This window comes from Salmo salar, chromosome ssa18, assembly GCF_905237065.1.
Source record: "Salmo salar chromosome ssa18, Ssal_v3.1, whole genome shotgun sequence".
NCBI lineage: Eukaryota > Metazoa > Chordata > Actinopteri > Salmoniformes > Salmonidae > Salmo > Salmo salar.
The window spans coordinates 60,755,819-60,780,103 of NC_059459.1; the positions used below are offsets into that span (position 1 = coordinate 60,755,819).

The following is a 24,285-nucleotide window of genomic DNA, read 5'->3' on the forward strand; positions in this document are numbered from 1 at the left end:
CGAGTCCTTGCTATAGGTCCAGTAATGACACATGGTCACATTGAGTTACATACCCCTGTGTCCACTAGACGGCTTCAGGCACTTCGGCCAGGCTGGTGATTGTGACTCACTGGATCTGTCTCAAGAGAGAGTGCACATTTTTGTCCTAGCCCAGCACTAACACACCTGATTCAACTAATTCAATTAATGATTCAATTAATGACCAAGCCTTTGGTTAGTTGGATGAGATGTGTTAGTGCTGGGCTAGAACAAAAAGGGGCACCCTCTGAGGGCCCCTCCCCCCAGGAATACAGTACTCCAATACAGTCACACCAACAAACGACCATTTGACAACTGATCCATCTTGGCGACAGTGGTCGCCCTTGGTTTTCCGTCCACCCCTCTCCTCTGTCATGGGCATGGCTGCACGGCGTGGCACTGCCCACCGGCCTCCAACAGAGCACCTAGCCAGAGTGGCATCCATCTTTCCCATATACACAGCCTCCATCCACCAGACCCCCCTCGGAAATGACACACAGACACACACACTCTCAGGCACCCCTGTCATCAGTCACCGTCAGGGTAGATAGCGTCGGCCGTCACAGGATTAAGTGACGATTGGGCTCTTTACCTGAGGCACTGGATGACAGTGGCGATAGATAGAGAGATGAATCTGCTTCCCATAGCCCATATAGAACACTCTCGTGGCTTTCAAGAAGAGGCTACCCACTGGGCTCACTATGTCATTTCAACGTAGACAATTAGGTCATATTTAGTTGAGAATCACAACATATATTCACCCAATCAATAAGACAGCCATAAATTAGTTGAATTTCCAACTATGTTATCACTACGCTATACCATCTAAAAGCATAACCAAATTCAAATGATTTTTGCTTTAGTTGTCACCCAAATGTCTATCACTGCGCTTTCAAACATTTAGAGGCACAGCAGTTCCAATGGGAATACAATGTCAGATATTTTATTTATTTATACAACAGATAAATTTATACAACCAGATTAATTTGATATCATCTAATAGCAGAACCAAATGAGCTGGATTGCAATTAAGATTACATTAAAGTACATGGTGCAAGTGATCAATGCCATTCGAGATTCTGTGCAGATTATCACAGCAATTGTGAAGGTCTCACAGACCTGGGATGACCTATGCATGTTATCTTGAACATGCACACTTTATATGATTACATAAGAAGAAATGTACAATTACAGAAACCTCAAAATGTGGCCAAGGATGTGTTACTCATTTTAACGTTGAACGTTACATTAGTTTGTAAGACAGCCTTAACTTTAAGCTATTTACTATATTACAAAAGTAACATGGATTTTTTTTTGGGTTGACAACGCAATTAAATATCATAATTTAAAGGAGATGTATCTACTGCTCAGATAGTTCCATCTGAGAAACTGGCTTAATCCCATTCTTTAACTTTTATTTTAGGTTGACTTGGAGACGTGAGTCCAACATATTATTTTGTTAACTTGTTGACAAGTTAATAGGCTATTTATTGTATTTCAAAAGTGATATTGAATGTGTTTGGTTGTCAACGTATCTTCTGCCTGGATTGTTCCATCTCTCCCACTGACTTAGTCTGGCTTTAATTCCAGTTTGTCTAAAAATGTATCATTGAGATGTTGCGTTCACATCTCCATCTCAAACAAAAATCTAAGTTAAAGAATAGGACAATCAAACCAAACTTTATTTCAAGGGCATTTTAAACATCTCCTTCAAATGTTGATATTTGATTGCGTAGGCAACCAAACACAATTCAATATCATTAAATATTATTACATTTGAAATCACCCAGAGCTTGAAACCCTAAGCCTATTGTTTTGTCTATTTTAAGTTGAATTCTGGGTTTCAAATGTTATATAGGCCTAAATAGCATCATTGATGATTGATAAAGTATGCTCACATTTCATTTGCTCTGGTAAGCCTACCATTTGGAATGACTTCGATAACAACAGCGAATCTATTTTTGAAGAAGAGATCTCTCAACAATCATTCTCATGGGTAATAGTCAGTGACAAATATCGTAGATAAGCTGGGATTGGTTAAAATGTTGGATGGGAGACCAAAGGGTAACTGTAGATAGATTAATTCTTCTGTAGAAGGTGCTGCACAGCCTGTTGTTTTTTTTATGATAGTGGATATAATGTTGAAAGTCTGATGTTGTTTTAAAGGTAAAAATTCAACATATGTTATACAAGGTTTGCCTACGGGGTTTTCTTGTTTTGGCAAAAGTCTGTCCTCTGTCCCATCGCCCTTGTCCTCTCTACTCGTGACCAGGTAACCAATAAGTGGTCGAGTGGTCAAGGAGTGTGTCAATTCGTCAGTAGGCAAATGGAAGAAGTCCTCCTCGATAGCTTCTTTTTGCCATTGAAGCACAAGTGTATCCTACCTGAGTCCTTTGCGGAAGAGCTTTGAAATCTGTCACACCCCCTTTGAATCAGCTATTGTTTTCTCAAAGGAGAACATTTCAAAACTATATGTTACATATCCTTTTATCTATAAAATGTCTTACACAACTAGCTACATTTGTTTTGATCCCTTTAAACATCTATTTTGTGATTCCACCCTGTAAACGTCATTAGCCTAATGACGCACAAGTGGAGAAGGACCGTCTCATTTCAAGCAAGCGCATTGCCATCCACGCTCTCTTCTCACCGATTCTCGATAACCTTTGACATTTTTCAGGAGGTGAGAGAGGACGGAGGAGAGAAGATGCAGGAGTTGAGGAAATCTAATTGATAAAAGGACTATGTTGAAATTTGGTAACCATGATGACTAATAATCTCGTGTTTGAAATTTCACACTCAAGACAAGAGTTAACGTTAAGGACTTTTTTCAATTCCCATGTATTTTCCACATAGATTCCACTTCACAATATGTAGACAAATTACGTTTAAACAATGTTAATTCAACCAGTTTTTTCCCAGTGGGTAGTGCACAATGCCCTTTGAACCAATGACAGGCTTTGTTTATTACAGTGCCTTCAGAAAGTATTCACACCCCTTGACTTTTTCCACATTTTGTTGTGTTACAGCCTGAATTTAAAATGGATTAAATAGAGATTTTTTTTCACTGGCCTACACACCATAATGTCAAAGTGGAATTATGTTTTTCAAAATGTTTACAAATGAATTAAATATTAAAAATTTAAATGTCTTGAGTCAATAAGTATTCAACCCTTTGTTATGGCAAGCCTAAATAAGTTCAGGAGTAAAAATTTGCTTAACAGGTCACATAATAAGTTGCACGGACTCACTTGTGTGTAGTAAGAGTGTTTAACATGATTTTTGAATAACTACCTCATCTCTGTACCCAATACATAAAATTATCTGTAAGGTCCCTCAGTTGAGCAGTGCATTTCAAACACATATTCAACCACAAAGACCAGGGAGATTTTTCAATGCCTCGCAAAGGAGGATACCTATTGGTAGATGGGTAAATAAAAAAGGTGACATTAGATATACCTTTGAGCATGGTGAAGTTATTAATTACACTTTGGATGGTGTATCAATACACCTAGTCACTACAAGGCATCCTTCCTAACTCAGTTGCCGGAGAGGAAGGAAACCGCTCAGGGATTTCACCATGAGGTCAATGGTGAATTTAAAACAGTTAAAGAGTTTAATGGCTGTGATAGGAGAAAACTAAGGATGGATCAACACCATTGTAGTTACTCCACAATACTAACCTAATTGACAGAGTGAAATGAAGAAAGCCTGTACAGAATACAAATATTCTAAAACATGCATCCTGTTTGCAACAAGGAACTAAATTAATACTGCAAACAATGTGGCAAAGCAATTAACTTTTTGTCCTGAATACAACAGTGTTATGTTTGGGGCCAATCGAATACAACACATTCCTGAGTATAACTATCCATTATTTCAAGCATAGTGGTGGCTGTATCATGTTATGGATATGCTTCTGATCGTTAAGGACTGGAGAGTTTTTCAAGATAAAAAATAAACAGAATGGAGCTAAGCACAGCCAAAATCTGGTTCAGTCTGCTTTCCACCAGACACTGGGAGATTAATTCAGCAGGTCAATAACCTAAAACACAACGTCAAATCTCCACTGGAGTTGCTTACAAAGAAGACAGTGAATGTTCCTGAGTAGCAGATTTACACTGTTGACTTAAATCTACTTGAAAATCAATGGCAAAATCTGAAAATTGTTGCTAGCAATGATCAACAACCAATATTTGGCAGAGCTGGAAGAATTCTGAAAATAATAATGTGCAAATGGTGCACAATCGAGGTGTGGAAAGCTCTTAGAGACTTTTTTCTCTCAAATGGTAGTTACAGTCTTGTCTCATCACTGCAACTCCCATACAGACTCTGGAGAGGTGAAGGTCAAGAGCCATGCGTCCTCCGAAACACAACCCATACTGCTTCTTGACACAATGCCCACTTAACCCAGACACACCAATGTGTCAGAGGAAACACCATACACCTGGTGACCATGACAGCATGCACTGCACCCAGCCTGCCACAGGAGTCGCTAGTGCATGATGGGACAAGGATATCCCTGCTGGCCAAACCCTCCCCTAACCCAGATGACACTGGGCCAATTGTGCACTGCCCCATGGGTCTCCCGGTCACAGTCGGCTGCAACAGAGCCTGGACTCGAACCCAGAATCTCTAGTGGCACAGCTAGCACTGCAATGCAGTGCCTTAGACCACTGCCCCACTCAGGAGGCCATGGCTCTTAGAGACTTCTGAAACTCATCAGTCTATTCTTGTTCTGAGAAATGAAGGCTATTCCATGTGAGAAATTGCCAAGAAATTGAAGATCTCATACAATGCTGTGTACTACTCCCTTCACAGAATAGCGCAAACTGTCTCTAACCAGAATAGAAAGAGGAGTGGGAGGCCCCGGTGCACAACTGAGCAAGAGGACAAGTACATTAGTGTCTAGTTTGAGAAACAGACGCCTCACAAGTTGTCAACTGGTAGCTTCATTAAATAGTACCCATAAAACACCAGTCTCAACGTCAACAGTGAAGAGATTTTCAGTTTCTTGGAAATTTCTCACATGGAATAGCCTTCATTTCTCAGAACAAAAACAGACTGACGAGATTCAGAAGAAAGTTCTAAAGAAGGCCAGTTTTATTGCTTCTTTAATCAGAACAACAGTTTTCAGCTGTGCTAACATAATTGCAAAAGGGTTTTTTAATGATTTCAATTAGCCTTTTAAAATGATAAACTTGGATTAGCTAACACAACGTGCCATTGGAACACAGGAGTGAGGGTTGCTGATAATGGGCCTATGTACGCCTATGTAGATAGTCCATTCAAAATCAGCCGTTTCCAGCAACAATAGTCTTTTACATCATTACCAATGTCTACACTGTATTTCTGATCAATTTGATGTTATTTTAATGGACAAAAAATGTGCTTTTCTTTAAAAAACAAGGACAATTCTAAGTGACCCCAAACTTTTGAACGGTAGTATATACCGTGGTGGAAAAAGTACCCAATTGTCATACTTGAGTAAAAGTAAAGATACCTTAATAGAAAATGACTCAAGTAAAAGTGAAAGTCAGTACAACACTATTTTAGTGAAAGTCTAAATGAATTTGGTTTTAGATATATTTAAGTATCAAAGTAAATGTAATTGCTGAAATATACTTACTGTAAGTATGAAAAGTAAAAGTACGAATAATTTCAAATTTCTTATATTAAGCAAACCAGACAGCACAACTTTCTTGTTTTTTTTAATTTAATTCTGGCCAGGGGCACACTCCAGCACTCAGATATAATTTACAAACATTTGTGTTTAGTGAGTCCGCCAGATCAGAGGCAGTAGGGATGACCAGGGATGTTCTCTTAATAAGTTCCTGAATTGGACACATTTTCTGTACTGTTAACATTCAAAATGTAGCGAGTACTTTTGGGTGTCAGGGAAAATGTATGGAGTAAAAAGTACATATTTTTTTACGAATGTAGTGGAGTAAAAGTAACATCTGTCAAAAATATAAATAGTAAGGTAAAGTACAGATCCCCCAAAAAACTACTTAAGTGGTACATTAAAGTATTTTTAGTTAAGTACATTACACCACTGCATGCATACATATTGCCTTCACATTTATGCATTAATCATGTACTCTATGGTCAAGTCTTGGGCCAAATCTCCCTTGAAAAACAGATTCTAAAAGCGTTATAATTATATAAGAATGACTACACTTACACAGTATCCAACACGTTTCATGTCCACTGGCTGGTGGAGATTTCTGCATCCATTGGAGTGACAGAGGAGAGGGGAAGTATGTTTCAGAGCGATGCACTAACAAAAAGCTCTTGTCTAAACAAAAGGGCTGGAATAACAATTGCCATGCGTCTAATCCCATCATTATTGAGGTTCCAGGGTGGCGTAGCAACTCCCATAAGATGACAGTTGTCTTCGAGTGGCCATTGTTGCGTTTTTAAATTGAACTGGAAATATACATTCCGGACCGAATTGGCTATCCAAGGTATAGGCCTTGATCTCCCCGGAGTGACCCTCTTAGCAAATCCTGTTAAATCCCTCTTAATTGCACCCTATTCAGTTCAATTCAAATTTCTTGTACACAATATAAAGAAGTGAGTTTGGGGAGTGGAGGGCTTCTGTGTAAGTCACTCCAGAGTGTGTGTGTAGGTGTGAGTTTGCGTTTTCCCTTTTTCTTTCTGTTTTCTTTTCTCTCCATCCTCTCCACTCCCTGTGACGTCTGAGGGCCAAGGGGGTTTGATTTACCTTCATAGCCCTGCTCACGAGTTAAAACACTGCTAATGCCCTCCCCCCCAACAGACACACACAGACACACACACACACACACATTCACAGACGGAAAGACACACATAGACACACACACATACGCACACACAAACACCAAAGAGATTCATAACGATAAAAGCCCCCAAAAAGCCAGCCAACTCATAAGCCCATTTGTGCGCAGCCTTGAACTCTGCCTGATCCGCTATTTATTACCGGTATCACTTGGAAAAACAAAAACACCAACATCCAAACACCTGAAGGGAGTTATTCCTCATTTTGCTGGGGTTCAATGCTGTCTGGCTGAGAGGCAGAAAGCGACACAGACACACATTCCCTCCCTCCTTCACAACAACCTTTATCCAATTAAAAAATGTCAAGCTTATTTGCTAAAGTGTGAACACTTAAATTACTAATATCACCCAGGTAATTATTATAACATTTCCCCGGCAACCCTTTGGAAGGTTTGTATTGCGTTGGAAAACAATGTTTGCACAACAATCCAGTGTTGGGTTTTGGCGCCAGCCGATAATGATTATGTTAATCCAAACAAAGCGAAAGCTCTTTTGCACGTCGCAGAATTCCACTGTAAACTCGTGACCTTATTAACCTCCCTAATCCTTTACTGTATACCCACGATAAGGGGTTTACACACCCTAACACACACCCATGTCACTTTGTCTCAGGACTCAAGTGTGTGTGCCACTTCACCCCCCTCGCTCCAAAACACCTGACGATCCATGTGTAGAGAAATCACAGAGAAACTAAACACAATTAGCACACCTATTTGATCAATGCCGAAAATGGACAGCGGCTGGGCCAAAAAAAAGAAGCTAAGCTAACGAGTGCCGAGCGAGCGGTCTGATTGGTATTAAGTGGTGAGATTAAAAAGCCATCCCGTAGGTCAGGTCAGCGGTGTTCATTTGAATGCATTATCACCAGGGCTGGGGCCTAGATTACTCACTCAATAGCCACACTCCAACCCTGAGTGACAACGCGGGTGAGAGGGAGCATGTCGTACAACACTTAGAGCTCATTAGTGTTAGCGACAGTGGTGTAAAGCACTTAAGTAAAAATACTTTAAAGTACTACTTAAATCGTTTTTTGGGGTATCTGTACTTTACTATTTATATTTTGGACAACTGTTACTTCACTACATTCCTAAAGAAAATAGTTTACTTTTTACTCCATAAAATCTTCCCTGACACCCATTACATTACATACTCATTACACATTGAATTCTTAGCAGCACAGGAAAATGGTCCAATTCACACACTTATCAAGAGAGCATCCCTGGTCATCTCTACCGCCTCTGATCTGGCGGACTCACTAAACACAAATGCTTTGTTTGTTGGAACGTGCCCCTTGCTATCCGTAAATAAAATAAAAACACGAAAGTAGTGACATCTTGTTTACTTAATATAAGGAATTTGAAATGATTTATAGTTTCACTTTTACATTTGATACTTACGTGAGTATATTTTAGCAATTACATTTACTTTTGATACTACTTTTGACACTTAAAACCAAATAGTTTAAGACTTTTACTCAAGTATAACAATTGTGTACATTTTCCACCACTGGTTAGCGAGGCAGTAGCACACTGTTGCTCCCCACCATCACCTCACCTCCTTGCTTTGTCACTAGCGAGAGGACAGTGGACGGAGGCATCTCCCGTTATTTAGCACTGATACCTTTTAGTGTAAGGCTAAAGAGGCGGCAGTCGACAGCGATTGCTGGAACCATAATCCTTCAGGCAAAAACAGGGTGATTATCGGATGATTATGGGGTTTTATTGATCACTTTGGTAGGGATCATTGATGATGTTTTTGTGGAAATAGTTAGGTATTGTTTTGGGGTGTTGTGGTTGTTACATTGGTGAGTTTCAATGACGTTTGACAAGATTCAAGGGTGTTTCAGATTTCGTGTTGGTCTTTGTTGACATTTTTAATGGGAGTCGGTTTGCATACTAGCACAGAAATATCAAATCAAATCAAATGTATTTATAAAGCCCTTTTTACATCAGCAGATGTCTCCAAGTGCATATACGGAAACCCAGCCTAAAACCCCAAACAGCAAGCAATGCAGATGTAGAAGCACGATGGATAGGAATAACACCCTAGAAAAGCAGGAACCTAGGAAGAAACCTAGAGAGGAACCAGGCTCTGAGGTGTGGCCAGTCCTCTTCTTACTGTGTGGGTGGAGATTATAAGAGTACATGGCCATTAAGGCCAGATTGTTCTTCAAGATGTTCAAACATTCATAGATGACGATCAGGGACAAATAATAATCACAGTGGTCACAAGAGTGTCTATATTTGATGTATTATCTCTTTCTCTCTCTGCTTGGCTCCTAACTACTAACTTCTGATTTTCTAGCTGCTGCAGGTGTCCCGGTGTGATACACACACACACAAACACGCACACACACTCACTCTATCTCTCTCCCGCGGCTTCCGCCATGAGATAGAGACGGCGGAACTTGGCTCATTGGTCACCTCAACACACACAGGGGGTCTCTCTCCCACCCCCGCTAGACCTACCTACCGTACACACACACCCGGAATACCAATCTCCTCACACCTCACCCACTGTGCTCTCAGAAGCAACTGATTATTCCACAAGCGTTTGATTTTTCAAGGGGTATGTGAACTCCCATCACGGAGAGCTGTCGTACGCGGGAGAAGTTGGGCTTGAACAGTCGTCAGTGAGGTCATTTCCTCTCTCTCAGTGGGACCACAAAGAAAAACTTTGAATAGTTTGTTCTTTTTTGCTTAATTTCTGTGTGCTTTAGTCCTCGGCATCGCTCCTGCTATGTCAGTTCCTGTCTTCGAGGCCGAAGCATTCATCCCTCAATCTTGTCTCATCCCCAAATTCAAGAATCAATGTCGAGGCTGTCCAATCGCTTTTTAACTCCGATGTCACACTTCTTACGAGATGGACAAAAGCTCAGAAAGAGCGAGTTATGCCACGCAAAAAAGCATTTATCCCCCCCCACCCTACCCTCAGAATGTGATGTGCTGGAAATGGCTTTTAGCTCAAAGAAGAGGGGGATATTGAGGTTGTGATGAGAAAAAAATAAAAAGAGAACACATTTTTTCTACATTTCTTTTTCAGTGTTTCGCATTAATATGAATTCCCAGCAAAATGTCTGGTGAAGTAGGTCAATGGGATTTAGAAAGTTTGGGCTGTTTTTTTTTTCTTTCTTCTCCTCTCTTGTCAATGGAGACTGAGCAGCAATGCGATTAGAAGGAGGGAAGGAGATGAGCTCTGTAGAGAAAGAGAGAGGAGAGAGGGAGTAGAGAGGGAGAGAGAGAGGAAGAGAGGAGGAAAAGAGAGAGAGGGTGAAAGAGAAAGAGGGATGGGGAAGATAGAGGCGCGCATATACTGTAGATATGAGAGAAAAGGAGAGAGGGCGAGAGAGAGAAAGAGATACAGAGATCTGTATAGACCTCTCCTCTGTCCCTTTCTGATTGGCTGAGAGAGAACGAGATAGAGAGACTAGGAATGTGAGAGAGGAAGAGATGGTGAAATACATGAAAGCTATCATTTCAGTACACAAAGGGCACATCTCTTTGTCGTGATAATAAATTAACAATTTCAATGCACCATTTCTCCCAGGAATATGTATATGAGGGTAAATAGAAAAGGTATCTGTACCTGTATATGTCAAGACCTAAGACTCAGGAATTTTTATATACAGTGCATTCGGAAAGTATTCAGACCCCTTACCTTTTTCCACATTTTGTTACGTTACAGCATTATTCTAAAATGGATTTAATTGTTTTTTTTCTTCTCATCAATCTACACACACTAACCCATAAAAACCATTCGACCGCAAGGCACTATAGAGGGTAGTGCGTACGGCCCAGTACATCACCGGGGCCAAGCTTCCTGCCATCCAGGACCTCTATACCAGCCGGTGTCAGAGGAAGGCCCTAAAAATTGTCAAAGACTCCAGCCACCCTAGTCATAGGCTGTTCTCTCTGCTACCTACATGTACATATTACCTCAATTACCTCGACACTGGGCCCCCGCACATTGACTCTGTACCGATACCTCCTGTATATAACCCCGCTATTGTTATTTACTGCTGCTCTTTAATTATTTGTTATTCTTATCTCTTACTTTTTGGGGGGTATTTTCTTAAAACGGCTTTGTTGGTTAAGGGCTTGTAAGTGAGCATTTCACTGCAAGGTCTACACCTATTTTATTCGGCGCATGTGACAAATACATTTTGATTTGATTTGATAATGACAAAGCAAAAGCAGTTATTTTTTACATTTTTTTGCTCATTTATAAAAATAAAAAACTGAAATATAACATTTTCAGATCCTTTACTCTGTACCTTGTTGAAGCACGTTTGGCAGCGATTACAGCCTCAAGTCTTCTTGGGTATGACACTAGAAGCTTGGCACACCTGTATTTGGTAAGTTTCCCCCATTCTTCTCTGCAGATCCTCTCAAGCTCTGTCAGGTTGGATGGGGAGCTTTGCTGCACAGCTATTTTCAGGTCTCTGCAGAGACGTTCGATCGGGTCAAGTCCGGTCTCTGGCTGGGCCATTCAAGGACATTCAGAGACTTATCCTGAAGCCACTCCTGCGTTGTCTTGGCTGTGTGCTTAGAGTCGTTGTCCTGTTAGAAGGTGAACCTTTGCCCCAGCCCTGAGCGCTCTGGAGCAGATTTTCATTAAGGATCTCTGTAATTTTCTCAGTTTATCTTTCCTTCGATCCTGACTAGTCTTCCAGCCCCTGCCACTGAAAGACATCCCCACAGCATGATGCTGCTACCACCATGTAGGGATGGTGCCAGGTTTCCTCCAGACGTGACGCTTGGCATTCAGGCCAAATTGTTCAATCTTGGTTTCATCAGACCAGAGAATCTTGTTTGTCATGGTCGGAGAGTCATTTAAGTGCCTGTTGGCAAACTCTAAGCGTGTTGTCATGTGCCTTTCACTGAAGTGGCTTCCGTCTGGCCACTCTAACATAAAGGCCTAATTGGTGGAATGCTGCAGAGATGGTTGTCCTTCTGGAAGGTTCTCCCATCTCCACAGAGGAACACTGGAGCTCTGTCAGAATGACCATCGGGTTCTTGGTCACCTCCCTGACCAAGGGCCTTCTCCCCGATTGCTCAGTTTGGCCAGGTGGCCAACTCTAGGAAGAGTCTTGGTGGTTCCAAACTTCTTCCATTTAAGAATGATGGTGGCCACTGTGTTCTTGGGAAGCTTCAATGCTGCCTTGACACAATCCTGTCCCGGAGCTCTACGGACAATTCCTTCAACCTCATGGCTTGGTATTTGCTCGGACATGCACTGTAATCTGTGGGATCTTATATGGACAGCTGTGTGCCTTTCCATATCATGTCCAATCAATTGAATTTATCACAGGTGGACTCCAATTAAGTTGTAGAAACATGTTGGCTGCACACTTGTTGGCTGCTTTTCCTTCACTCTGCGGTCCAACTCATCCCAAACGATCTCATTTGGGTTGAGGTCGGGTGATTGTGGAGTCCAGGTCATCTGATGCAGCACTCCATCACTCTCCTTCTTGGTCAAATAGCCCTTACACAGCCTGCAGGTGTGTTGGTTCATTGTCCTGTTGAAAAACAAATGATAGTCCCACTAAGCGCAAAACAAATGGAATGGCGTATCACTGCAGAATGCTGTGGTAGCCATGCTGGTTAAGTGTTTCTTGAATTCTAAATAAATCACTGACAGTGTCACCAGCAAAGCACACCCACACCATCACACCTTCTCCTCCATGGTTCACGGTAGGAACCACACATGCAGAGATCATCTGTTCACCTACTCTGCTTCTCAAAAAGACACTGGAACCAAAAATCTAGTGGAACCAAAAATATAGTTCCGTTGCTCATGTTTCTTGGGCCAAGCAAGTCTCTTCTTATTATTGGTGTCCTTTAGTAGTGGTTTCTTTGCAGCAATTCGACCATGAAGGCCTGATTCACGCAGTCTCCTCTGAGCAGTTGATGTTGAGATGTGTCTGTTACTTGAACTCTGTGAAGCATGTATTTGGGCTGCAATTTCTGAGGCTGGTAACACTAATGAACTTATCCTGTGCAACAGAGAGAACTCTGGGTCTTCATTTCCTGTGGCGGTCCTCAGAAGAGCCAGTTTCTTCACAGTGCTTGATGGGTTTTGCGACTGCACTTGAAGAAACTTTCAAAGTTCTTGACATTTTCCCAGATTGCCTGACCTTCATGTCTTAAAGTAATGATGGACTGTCGTTTCTCTTTGCTCATTTGATCTGTTCTTGCCATAATATGGACTTGGTCTTTTACCAAATAGGGCTATCTTCTGTATACCTTGTCACAACACAACTGATTGTCTCAAACGCATTAAGAAGGAAAGAAATTCCACAAATGAACTTTTAGCAAGGCACACCTGTTAATTGAAATGCATTCCAGGTGACTACCTCATCAATCTGGTTGAGAGAATGCCAAGAGTGTGCAAAACTGTCATCAAGGCAAAGGGTGGCTACTTTAGAGAATCGCAAATATAAAATATATTTTAATTTGTTTCACACTTATTTCGTAACTACATGATCGAAATGTGTTATTTCATAGTTTTGATGTCTTCACAATTATTCTACAATGTAGAACATAGTAAAAATAATGAAAAAAATTGAATGAGTAGGTGTGTCCAAACTTTTGGCTGGTACTGTATGTAAATAAGGTATTTATGTCTTTTATTTTTAATAAATTTGCTAAAATTCTAAAAACCTTTTTTTCACTTTGCCATTATGGGATATTGTGTGTAGAATGATGAGGGAAAAAACATATTTAATCAATTTTAGAATAAGGCTGTAACGTAACTAAATGTGGAAAAAGTCAAAGGCTCTGAATACTTTCCCAATGCACTGTAATTTATTATGAAGATACTCGTTCATTTGCAGCTAAATTATTCAGATAACTTATATTAAGAAAATGAGTTCCCTAGCCATTGAATATTTTATAGGGCCTGTCAAATATAACAAGTTAAGTTTGTCCAAATACAAATAATAATGACAATAATAATGTATTATTAATGTATTATACGTTATACATTTGTGGCTTAATTGGAAAGCACGTTCGGGTGAACGGCTTGCTTAGTGACTTTTTAAATCACAGCCTAATATGAATGAATTCCCTACATAAAGAATGAAAGTTTAATATTTGTGGGGCTGATTACAAGAGGCTGTAACAGAGAATTATTAAAATGTTAATTAATGTTTCAGCATTCCAACCTGCAGTAGGCACATATTATTACATTCTAACTATCACAAAATACCAATCTTGCCGCTCGTTAGGGCCAATGCTAACTTTTCCTCATATTTCAGGCAATCAATTCCGAAGTAGTTCTCTCACACATACTAGTCCCCAGTTAGTCACATGGAAAGATGAATCTATCAATAATGATAGACAGCCTGGGAAATTACTCACCCAATCCAGGCTAGAATTTAGAGGGAAAATTACATACCTTGACAATCAAAGGTCATATGGAAATAACTCAAGATCTCTCATTTTACCCCCAATTTGATACTGAAAAGAAACACTTAGTTATTGTGCTTACCTTATTGAATATGGGCTTGTCATGTGTTCCAAATGTAGCCTTATAGTTTGGAAGCTGGTAGAATTATAACGTGCAAAGTTTTGTATGATTCAAACTGAGTAGGATTATTGATATGTTGTGTAAAATTATTATTAGTGTGTTCATTTACTGGTTTCCACACTTGTTTGTCTTTATCGCTGTTTTCAAATACGTAGACATTGGTATGGTGCTGGAGAGAATAAATATGGTAAATATGCCCCTTTAATTAATAATTTACCATACTTATATTCTGCTGTTAATGTTGTTATTCCCTCTGAAAAATAGGAGGCAAACTTTGGTGAAAGCACTTTAAAGAATGTATTATCTGGTCCAAAGGTTTTCAAGACAGGTTAGAGAAGTGGTGTGAAAGGTTGTTAAATCACACATACATATAAAAAAAAAATCTGCGTAGAAATATTCACTGCCGACTTCAAAGACATTATTGATGGCCGCACAATAGGTTGCTATTCATCATAAGACAAAAGACAAATTCATTCTGCTTGACTTAAATAGAGGAGGGCCACGGAGGCATTTTTCACGTCTGTTGAAAACAATCTGCATAGTCGACGATACGTCATGCCACAATATCCTTATTAATGCAAACAACAAAGTCACATAATACATAATATAAATTATGCTTTGTATCCTACTGGTGCATAAATATTAATATTTAATGTGAAATATATCATAACGACAGATAGGGTTTAGGGACTTGTGGATAGATAGATTGTTTGTTATACATTGTATTGGTTCAAAACACTTTATTGTGTGACGCCACGTTGTGTCCATGATAATTTAATTTGGCATTAAAGCTGTAGTTCCATTTAGAACCACACAGCTGCAGTGTAAGCCAACAAAAAGAACCAGCATGTTGTTCACGTGTACTCGAGTAAAAGGAATATCTTTTTTCTCTAACAGCAAAACAACAAATAAATCCAATTCTTTAACTGAAAATAAGTATAATTTTATTTGAACAATTTCAGCCTCAATTGAGGCTGTTCAATCGTCAATGCCCACTGAAACTAAGGGAGCAATTTCATTCATTTGTCGGATAAAAAAAAATACAAGATGTAGTTCATTCTACACTGTATTAATTCAAATACATTCAGTTTGGTCATCCCTTAAGTCCCCCCTCAAAATATTTGGGTGCATGACATGCCATTCAGTGGTGTTTTGCGATGGCTTGCCCAGAGAAAGACCAGCCTCAGCTGTGCAGGTGTTGCAGTCCATTGTTCGACGGTCTATGTTAAATGAAACCAGAATTAACCACAGTATGTACATCAAGTAAACACAGAACTTGATGGAGGATTTTCACCTTGTTCTCTGAGTAGTTTCTCACAGCTGCGGGAGCAGCCAGAGCAGTACACAAATGCCACCCTGGTTTTCTGGTGGCATGATGACATCTGTTGTTCAGCATGGCATTCCGATCAGAGGTGTTCCAATGAGTTTTATCCATGCTGACAGGCTCATAATGCAATAAATCTATTTGTATCTTGTTAATACCTTTTACTGAATGTCATTGGTGGCTTTGAATTCAATGAATGGAAAGACGAGATGGCAAAAGAGGTACTACTGAAACTACAGGTTAAGGCTGTTGTACAGTACACACTGTAGTTCACAAAGGAACATTTGTATGAAAAGGGTTCAGATTCAGGGAAACACAAACAGGATGTTCCATTCAGTGCCCTCCGAAATTATTGGAAGAGTGAAGCATTTTTTCTTCTTTTGTCTGTATACTCCAAAAGTTTGGATTTAAAATTGGTTAAAGTGCAGACTGTCAGCTTTAATGTTAGGGTAGTTTCATCCATATCGGGAGAACCGTTTAGAAATTACAGCACTTTTTGTACATAGTCCCCCCATTTTAGGAGACCAAAAGTATTGGGACATATTCACTTATATGTGGGTTATAGTAGTAAAAAGTTAAGTATTTGGTCCCATATTCATAGCATTCAATGACTACATCAAGCATGTGACTGTATACATTTGTTGGATGCATTTGCTTTTTTGGAGTTCTCAGTACTCCTGTCCATGAGTCTTTATACCACAGCTCTATTCCATTCGACTAGGGTCTCATACACAGGAAGTATCATAATCCTCCTGGTGTTTGGATCCATTAAGAGAGCAATATGTTGTCTGTACCTCAGCCCCCAATGGGCAGACCCTTTACCCTTTAAACTAAAAACACATCTGACGGATGCCTTTACTCCATTGATGCTAAGAAGGACAGTTTCCCTTTTATAGTATGTACAGTACTGTATTCACAGAGTATACAAAACATTAAGAACATCTGCTCTTTCCATGACATAGACGGACCAGGTGAAAGCTATGATCCCTTATTGATGTCACTTGTTAAATCCACAGATTACATAAGGATTTTTTAATCTTGAGACAATTGAGACATGGATTGTGTATGTCAAATCAAATGTATTTATAAAGCCCTTCTTACATCAGCTGATATCTCAAAGTGCTGTACAGAAACCCAGCCTAAAACCCCAAACGGCAAGCAATGCAGGTGTAGAAGCACGAGTACTATGTGTGCCATTCAGAGGGTGAATGGGCAAGACAAAAAATGTAAGTGCCTTTGAACAGGGTATGGTACTAGGTGTTAGGCGCACCAGTTTGTGTCAAGAACTGCAACGCTACTGGGTTTTTCACGCTTAACAGTTGGGATACATTGGAAGCAACATGGTCCAGCATTCCTGTGGAACACTTTCGACACCTTGTAGAGTCCATGCCCTGACGAATTGGCTGTTTTGAAGGCTTCTCCTGCCAATGAATAGCACAATGAGCAGCAAACATCGAGCACCAGTAACAATGTTGACATTTGCTAACATTTGGCTGGTAAATGTTTGTCCATGTTCGTCCTCATCCTGGACATTTGAATGTCTGTAACTCTCCCCTCATAACGTACTGACATCCAAGTGACCCCTCCCTGTGTATTATCTCCAATTCTCTGTTTGTATATACAAACCTGTGTTTTAGACAATGTGATCCTTCTTACCTGGGCATGGGCTCCTGCCTGGCATAATTTTTAATGTTTTTACTCTTAGTGTTAAATCAAGCTCTCACTCAACCCCAACTCTCCACCGGGCACAGTGAGTTGCATTGTGTATTTTGTTTCAACATGAGGGCTGTATAGGATTTTTTTTTTAATCATCTGAGCCATACAGGGGCCTTGCGGGTTGAGATATGAGGTCACACACACACCTCTGTAGACTTGTGCCCCTCACCAAGCCCTGCATTGGCCACAACAGCTTGGCCTGGCAACATAAACCCTTTGTACAAATTGAATGGGAATTGGGCAGGATGGAATACATTTTCCACCCACTTGAATAAATGTAACACTCTTTGGCTGGGTCCTTGCATTTCTATGCCAAAGTCAGGGAAGAAATCAGACAAAAATCACTTTATTGCGAAGGAAGCAGAATAAGCTTAGCACTGTTTAACAAAACATTTTCAGGGTTGACGTACATTTACGTCATTTAGCAGACGCTCTTATCCAGAGCGACTTACAGTAGTGAATGCATACATTTCATACATTTTTTTCTCCATACTGGTCCCCCATGGGAATCGAACCCACAACCCTGGTGTTACAAACACCATGTTCTACCAACTGAGCCACACGCGAACGTCTTAAAGACTTCACAGCTACCATCTGTTTCAGATGGGCTTCAATTCAAAATTGCCTGTAGGAACATTGCAATGGACCAAGCTTGGTTGCAGTCAATTAGAACAGAACATTGAGCAAAAGAATAGCTGTTATTGGCTGATTAACACTATGCCCATTGGCTGTTTAGGTATTTACCATGGTCTGAGATCTGTACTTGGAAATTATGCCAGCATACTCCCTTCCAGAGCGGTACGCAGTCCGTGGTCGCTCCGGTCGAGAGAAGTCCACGTGGAACAGGCCAAAACGTACGCTGAACCCGTCGGCCCATTCAAAGTTATCCAGGAGAGACCAGGCGAAATAGCCTCGCACGTCAACACCATCCTCTCGGAGAGCTAGAACAAAGATAAACAACATACATGGTATTTTTATAAAAATACATGTGACAGTGCGCATTAAGGGGTAATGTGAAAATACTTTGTTCACATTACAAAAGGACAAGATCCCATTGTATTATGATTGCCATAGTCTCTCTCTTAACCTTCTCCATTGACCTGAAATTAGCTAAATACTGTCACTAATTCTAAAGAACAGGTTCATCAATGAAGGATTCAAGTCACTCAGTCCCCTGTAGCTTAGATTCTGGATCATGTATAAATACTACGATTTTATGTGAGAAGCAACCCCTCAGAGATTTAAATAGTACAAGTAGCGACTGGATTGAATTTCAGAAGAAATTCACATTAAATAATGATAGATTCTCCATAATATACGGCAGCTTTATGGTGGCCACTTTCTGGTCTATACCTCTGGCTACTTCCTGGATGATGTCATGGTAAAACCCACAGCGCTGGACATCTTCCATGTCCACTGGCCCCACCTGGGAGAAGCCATTTTCTGTGATGTAGATCGCAGGGTTGTTGAATGTGTCCTGTCAAAGAAACTGGTTGCTATCATTGTCCAATAAAATATGAGTTCAATAATGACAGTCAACCAACACAGTGGAAGGCTTTAAAGTACAGTGGTGTGTGTGTGTGTGTGTGTGTGTGTGTGTGTGTGTGTGTGTGTGTGTTCTGGCTTTTGTTGGTTTCGTTCCACAAATTTAAACTTTCAAATGGTACCACAAAGATGGTTGGAGGTCCACACATCAGAGAATGTTGACTTGAATGGGAATATGTTGTTTTAAATTCTACTGTCAATCCTCCATAGGAAAATCATAGAAATATAGATAATAGAATAGACATTACCATTTAAGTTGACATTTAACGGTGGGTGGACCGGTCATCTTTGCGGTATTAGAAGTTACATTTTCAATTAAAATTTCAATGGTATACTAGCTAAATTGCATTCAAATCGATTTACCCCGGTGACAAACTGCGACAGCAGGATATTTCTCATTCTCAAAAAACAGTTTTCACCTGAAGCAATCAATGTGACACAATTCAGTGTGACACAATTCAATGTGACAACTGTAATGGGTCCCCAATCTGTTTACTGTGCAAAAAAACTATCAATAGCGAGCAACTCTATTAATGTTAAATGTTTTCTCCTCACTAAAGGTTTGGCTCAAGGCAGGGGATTCATGAATTGAATAATCCTTAAATGTAAAATCATCAGAAAAAATGTATTCTAAAACGTCATTTCATCCTCTGAATTGACTGCTTTCGAATGGAGCCGACCCTGTTAACCTGGGCGCTGTTCGGATACTTTAAAAATGTGTACTTTCCTTAATGTAATCACTGATCTGACATGATGTGGATTGGTAGAAGTGGAACTTTTAAAACTTTGTTTTATTTTTGTAAGTATTGGAACAGGACCCTGGTCCTCTTTACCTTAACGTACTTCAGCAGTTTCCTCAAGCCGTCAGGAACCACAGCCAGCCATGACACCCCACATACCGGCCAGGATGGGTCCACCACCCCTTCTGCATCCTGGTCACTCTTCAACCCCAACACCCCTGGACAACATTCACCTGGCTTCACCCTCCGAGACGTATAGTAGTTCAACGCAAAAAAGTCAGCCGTGCCGAGAAGACTAGGCTCGTCTTTGGAGAACCTGGGCAGTCTAGAACCTTCTTCGTAACCCAGTTCTTTGCTTCTGACCTCAATACTAGACCTCATCACTTCTGGGTAGTCTCCAGTGACAAACAGGGGCCAGGCAAACCACCCTAGTGTAAAGGCCAGGTAGCGTTCAGTGGCGGCCGTGTCATCAGGACTGGCCGGGTCCAACGGTTCAGCCCAGTCGCTATTAATCGCTAAGGACACCGAGCCACCCTGTTTTTCCCTGTAGAGGACATTGTAGCTGTGCCAGGCCCTGGCGTGGCCACGTAGCATGTTGTGGCCCACCAGGTAGGCAGCCATCCCTGGTTCTTTTACCCCCGGGGCAAAGATGCCATCCTCGTGGCCCAGTTTAGCGCACACGTATGGCTCGTTCAACGTGATCCACAGTTTCACACGATCCCCGAACGCTTCAAAGCAGAAGCGGGCGTAGCTGTCAAAGATGGCCGCAATCTCAGGTGATTTCCAACCTCCCTGGTCCTGGAGAGCTTGTGGCAGGTCAAAGTGGTACAGGGTAACCATTGGCAACACGTCACTAGCCAGCAAATCATTGATCACTTTGTTGTAGTATCGCAAACCTGCAGGACAGAGACACATAGCTTAGTAGTAAATCATGGGTATCAAGGCTAAATTAGTCTTCAAATCAGGGACGCTGCACTGATAAGAAAAGCACACAACAAACTGTGGCAAAAGGGTCCAGACCCCTTGACAGAGTTTGTGGCACTGCACTGTTTACATAAACAAAAGCCTGGTCGTAACACAATAATGTATATTTCTTTTTTTTATCATATCATATGTCATAGGCATTCACCACAAATAAATACTGGAGGAATCTTATCGTAAGTAACCACTACACAGTCTCAAGGTAAGTCTTCAAGATGGTTTCCCCCCACCCCACCCGAGTACAGCTACCTTTTTGATTGACGTGCCGTGTTATCCCCTCCGGTAGCAGGCGGGACCAGGACAGAGACAGGCGGTAGTGGGTCAGGCCTAGCTGACGGATACACCGGAGATCCTCTTCCCAGAGCTCATAGCTGTTACAGGTGATATCTCCACTCTGGCCCTCGAACACTAGTCTGCCCCCCTCGTGACAGAACGTGTCCCAAATGCTCGGTCCCTTGTCATCCACATCCCAGCCTCCTGCAAGGTTCAATTCATAGCAGTAGCAGTTTGAATACCAAAAACAAAAAAAATTCTTAAGAAAAATGTGCCTACAATTCCTAAAAATAGCTATTGTACTGTAGCCTATATACAGTGCATTCGGGAAATATTCAGACCCCTTCACTTTTTCAACATTTTGTTACGTTACAGCCTTATTCTCAAATGTATTAAATGAATTGTTTTCCTCATCAATCTACACACAATACCCCATAATGACAAAGCGAAAACAGGTTTTTAGAAATGTTTGTAAATGTACGTAAAAATATATTTAAAAAATACCTTATTTACATTAGTATTTAGACTCTTTGCTATGAGACTCTACATTGAGCTCAGGTGCATCCTGTTTCCATTGATCATCCTTGAGATGTTTCTACAACTTGATTGGAGTCCACCTGTGGTAAATTCAATTGATTGGACGTGATCTGGAAAGGCACACACCTGTCTATACAAGGTCCCACAGTTGACAGTGCATGTCAGAGCAAAACCCAAGCCATGAGGTCGAAGGAATTGTCCGTAGAGCTCCGAGACAGGATTGTGTCGAGGCACAGATCTGGGGAAGGGTACCAAAACATTTCTGCAGCATTGAAGGTCCCCAAGAACACAGTGGCCTCCATCATTCTTAAATGGTGGCCTCCATCATTCTTAACACGGCCAAACTGAGCAATAGAGAGAGAAGGGCCTTGGTCAGGGAGGTGAACAACAACCCGATGGTCACTCTGACAGAGCTCCAGGCCTTTATGGTAGAGTGGCCAGACAGAAGCCACTCCTCAGTAAAAGGCACATGATAGCCCACTTGGAATTTGCCAAAAGCATCTAAAGGACTCTGACCATGAGAAACTTTTAGCCTGAATGCCAAGCGTCACATCTGGTGGAAACCAGGCACCGCTCATCACCTGGCCAATACCCTCCCTATGGTGCAGTATAGTGGTGGCAGCATCATGCTGTGGGGATATTTTTCAGCAGCAGGGACTGGTAGACTAGTCAGGATCGAGGGAAAGATGAACGGAGTAAAGTACAGAGAGATCCTTGATGAAAACCTGCTCTCGCTGTCCTACGCTCGTTATCCTGTTGGAAGGTTCCAACGGGACAACGACACTAAGCACACAGCCAAGACAACACAGGAGTGGCTTCTGGACAAATCTATGAATGTCCTTGAGTGGCCCAGCCAGAGCCCGGACTTGAACCCGATCGAACAACTCTGGAGAGACCTGAAAATAGCTGTGCAGCGACGCTCCCTATCCAACCTGACAGAGCTTGAGAGGATATGCAAAGAATGGGAGAAACTCCCCAAATACAAGTGTGCCAAGCTTGTAGCGTCATACCCAAAAAGACTCAAAGCTGTAATCGCTGCCAAAGTTGCTTCAACAAAGTACTGAGTAAAGAATCTGAATTTGTATTTTTTATACATTTGCAAAGAAAATCTAAAAACCAGTTTGATTTGTCATTATGAGGTATTGTGTGTAGATTGACGAGGGAAAAAAACTAATCAATTTTAGAATAAGGCTGTAATGTAACAAAATGTGGATAAAGTGAAGGGGTCTGAATACTTTCTGAATGCACTGTCAATGGGCTACTCTGAGTCTATAGTTGCTCATTCTGTATGTATATAGCTCATGCTGTAGTTATTAAATCTATACACAACTTCATTAATGTTTCAACTATTAGGCTACTATCAATAGTCCCCCTTTTGCATTAGAGATCCAACTGCAGCCTGCCGGTAGACCTATAGGTTGCAAGCAGCCTACTTCTCGCGCTTGGCCAGAGAAAGTCGTCTCGGGGACGCGCATTACGTTTCCTAATCAAATGACTGTATCTACAAATGCACACAAAAGAAACACCGTTACCGCCGGCGGGAACAAATTCTTATTACGTACCTTCGATTTGATAAGCGGATGTAGCCGCGCCCCATGCAAAGTTAGACGGGAACATGGTTTCAGAATCGTTCGTATGGATACAATTCCATTCAGGGCTGTTGGTTAATATTTGCCTACATGTAAAAAAAAAAAAAATCAACAAACCTTGTTGTGAAATATTGTATTGTCAAGCAGGTAAGAGTTAGAGGAGCTACATGGTCAATCTGTCCTCTGCATTGGCCGTGCAGTATTTACCGTGGCATTCATGCTTCGTGGAGCAGCGCAGAACTGTTGAGCAGAGCTATTGTGTAGGAAGTTTTCAAGGAAGTGAGTTTGTGTTTATATAGGACCTCCAGCCATTACCGACTGTCAACCATTAATGTCGATGCGGAGCTAAACGGAGCCCTCCGCATTGTTACAACATTTGGGAAGTGCACGGCGGTGCGGTACATAACTCAATTTGGTCTCTGCATGACTCTGGAGGCTTCGCTATTGCGTCACACCCTCCACACATAGCCTCCAACCATATTTAGAATAAAGCATAAATTGGCTTTTAGTTATGTAGACTCTGATGCGTTACATCACTAGGGCTTGTTCGCTAGCGTTGTTGTGAACTCGCGCTGCGCAAATTCTGTTTGTAGGCTACAAAAAGGATGGAGTAAAAAAAAACAGCTGGAAGATGAGGATCTATCTGACTTCAGAAAATATTCACACCCCTAGACCTTTTCCACATTTTATTGTTACAGCCTGAATTAAAAATTACATTTAGATTTTGTGTCACTGGCCTACACACAACACCCCATAGTGTCAAAGTGGAATTCAAATCAAATCAAAGTTTATTTGTCACGTGCTCCAAATACAACAGGTGTAGACCTTACAGTGAAATGCTTACTTACAGGCTCTACCTAACAGTGCAAAAAAGGTATTAGGTGAACAATAGGTAAGTAAAGAAATAAAACAACAGTAAAAAGACAGGGGAAAATAACAGTAGCGAGGCTATATACAGTAGGAAGGCTATAACAGCAGGAAGGCTACATACAGGCACCGGTTAGTCGGGCTGATTGAGGTAGTATGTACATGTAGATATGGTTAAAGTGACTATGCATATGATGAACAGAGAGTAGCAGCAGCGTGAAAGAGTGGTTGGACATTAGACATTTTTACTAATGAATAAAAAATGAAAAGCTGAAATGTCTTGAATCAATAAGTATTCAACCCCATCTTTATGCCAAGCCTAAATAAGTTCAGGACTAAAAATGTG

General features: G+C 41.1%; 1 protein-coding gene across 2 annotated transcripts; it reads right to left on the reverse strand.

The window, feature by feature from the left end:
- Positions 1–17,737: 17,737 nt before the first annotated feature.
- On the reverse strand, positions 17,738–23,533 carry gba3 (glucosidase, beta, acid 3). 2 transcript variants are annotated; one of them, XM_014155828.2, is made up of 6 exons: positions 23,280–23,533; positions 23,046–23,158; positions 20,923–21,150; positions 19,786–20,588; positions 18,761–18,884; positions 17,738–18,348 (listed from the first exon to the last, which is right to left on the reverse strand). In XM_014155828.2, exons 1-6 carry the CDS (start codon positions 23,285–23,287, stop codon positions 18,140–18,142), a joined length of 1,485 nt encoding a protein of 494 aa, XP_014011303.2. In that variant the 5' UTR covers positions 23,288–23,533; the 3' UTR covers positions 17,738–18,139. The 2 variants fall into 2 exon arrangements, with proteins under 2 accessions (XP_014011303.2, XP_045557308.1); XM_045701352.1 differs by having other exon boundaries at positions 23,046–23,533.
- Positions 23,534–24,285: the final 752 nt, after the last annotated feature.

What these genes read in the sequence shown, in the direction of transcription:
- gba3 (XM_014155828.2), bottom strand. An exon ending in ATCCGCTTATCAAATCGAAG is followed by an intron (nt 21,151 to 23,045) that starts GTACGTAATAAG and finishes TGAACCTTGCAG; the next exon opens with GAGGCTGGGATGTGGATGAC. An exon ending in ACGGCACGTCAATCAAAAAG is followed by an intron (nt 20,589 to 20,922) that starts GTAGCTGTACTC and finishes TCTGTCCTGCAG; the next exon opens with GTTTGCGATACTACAACAAA.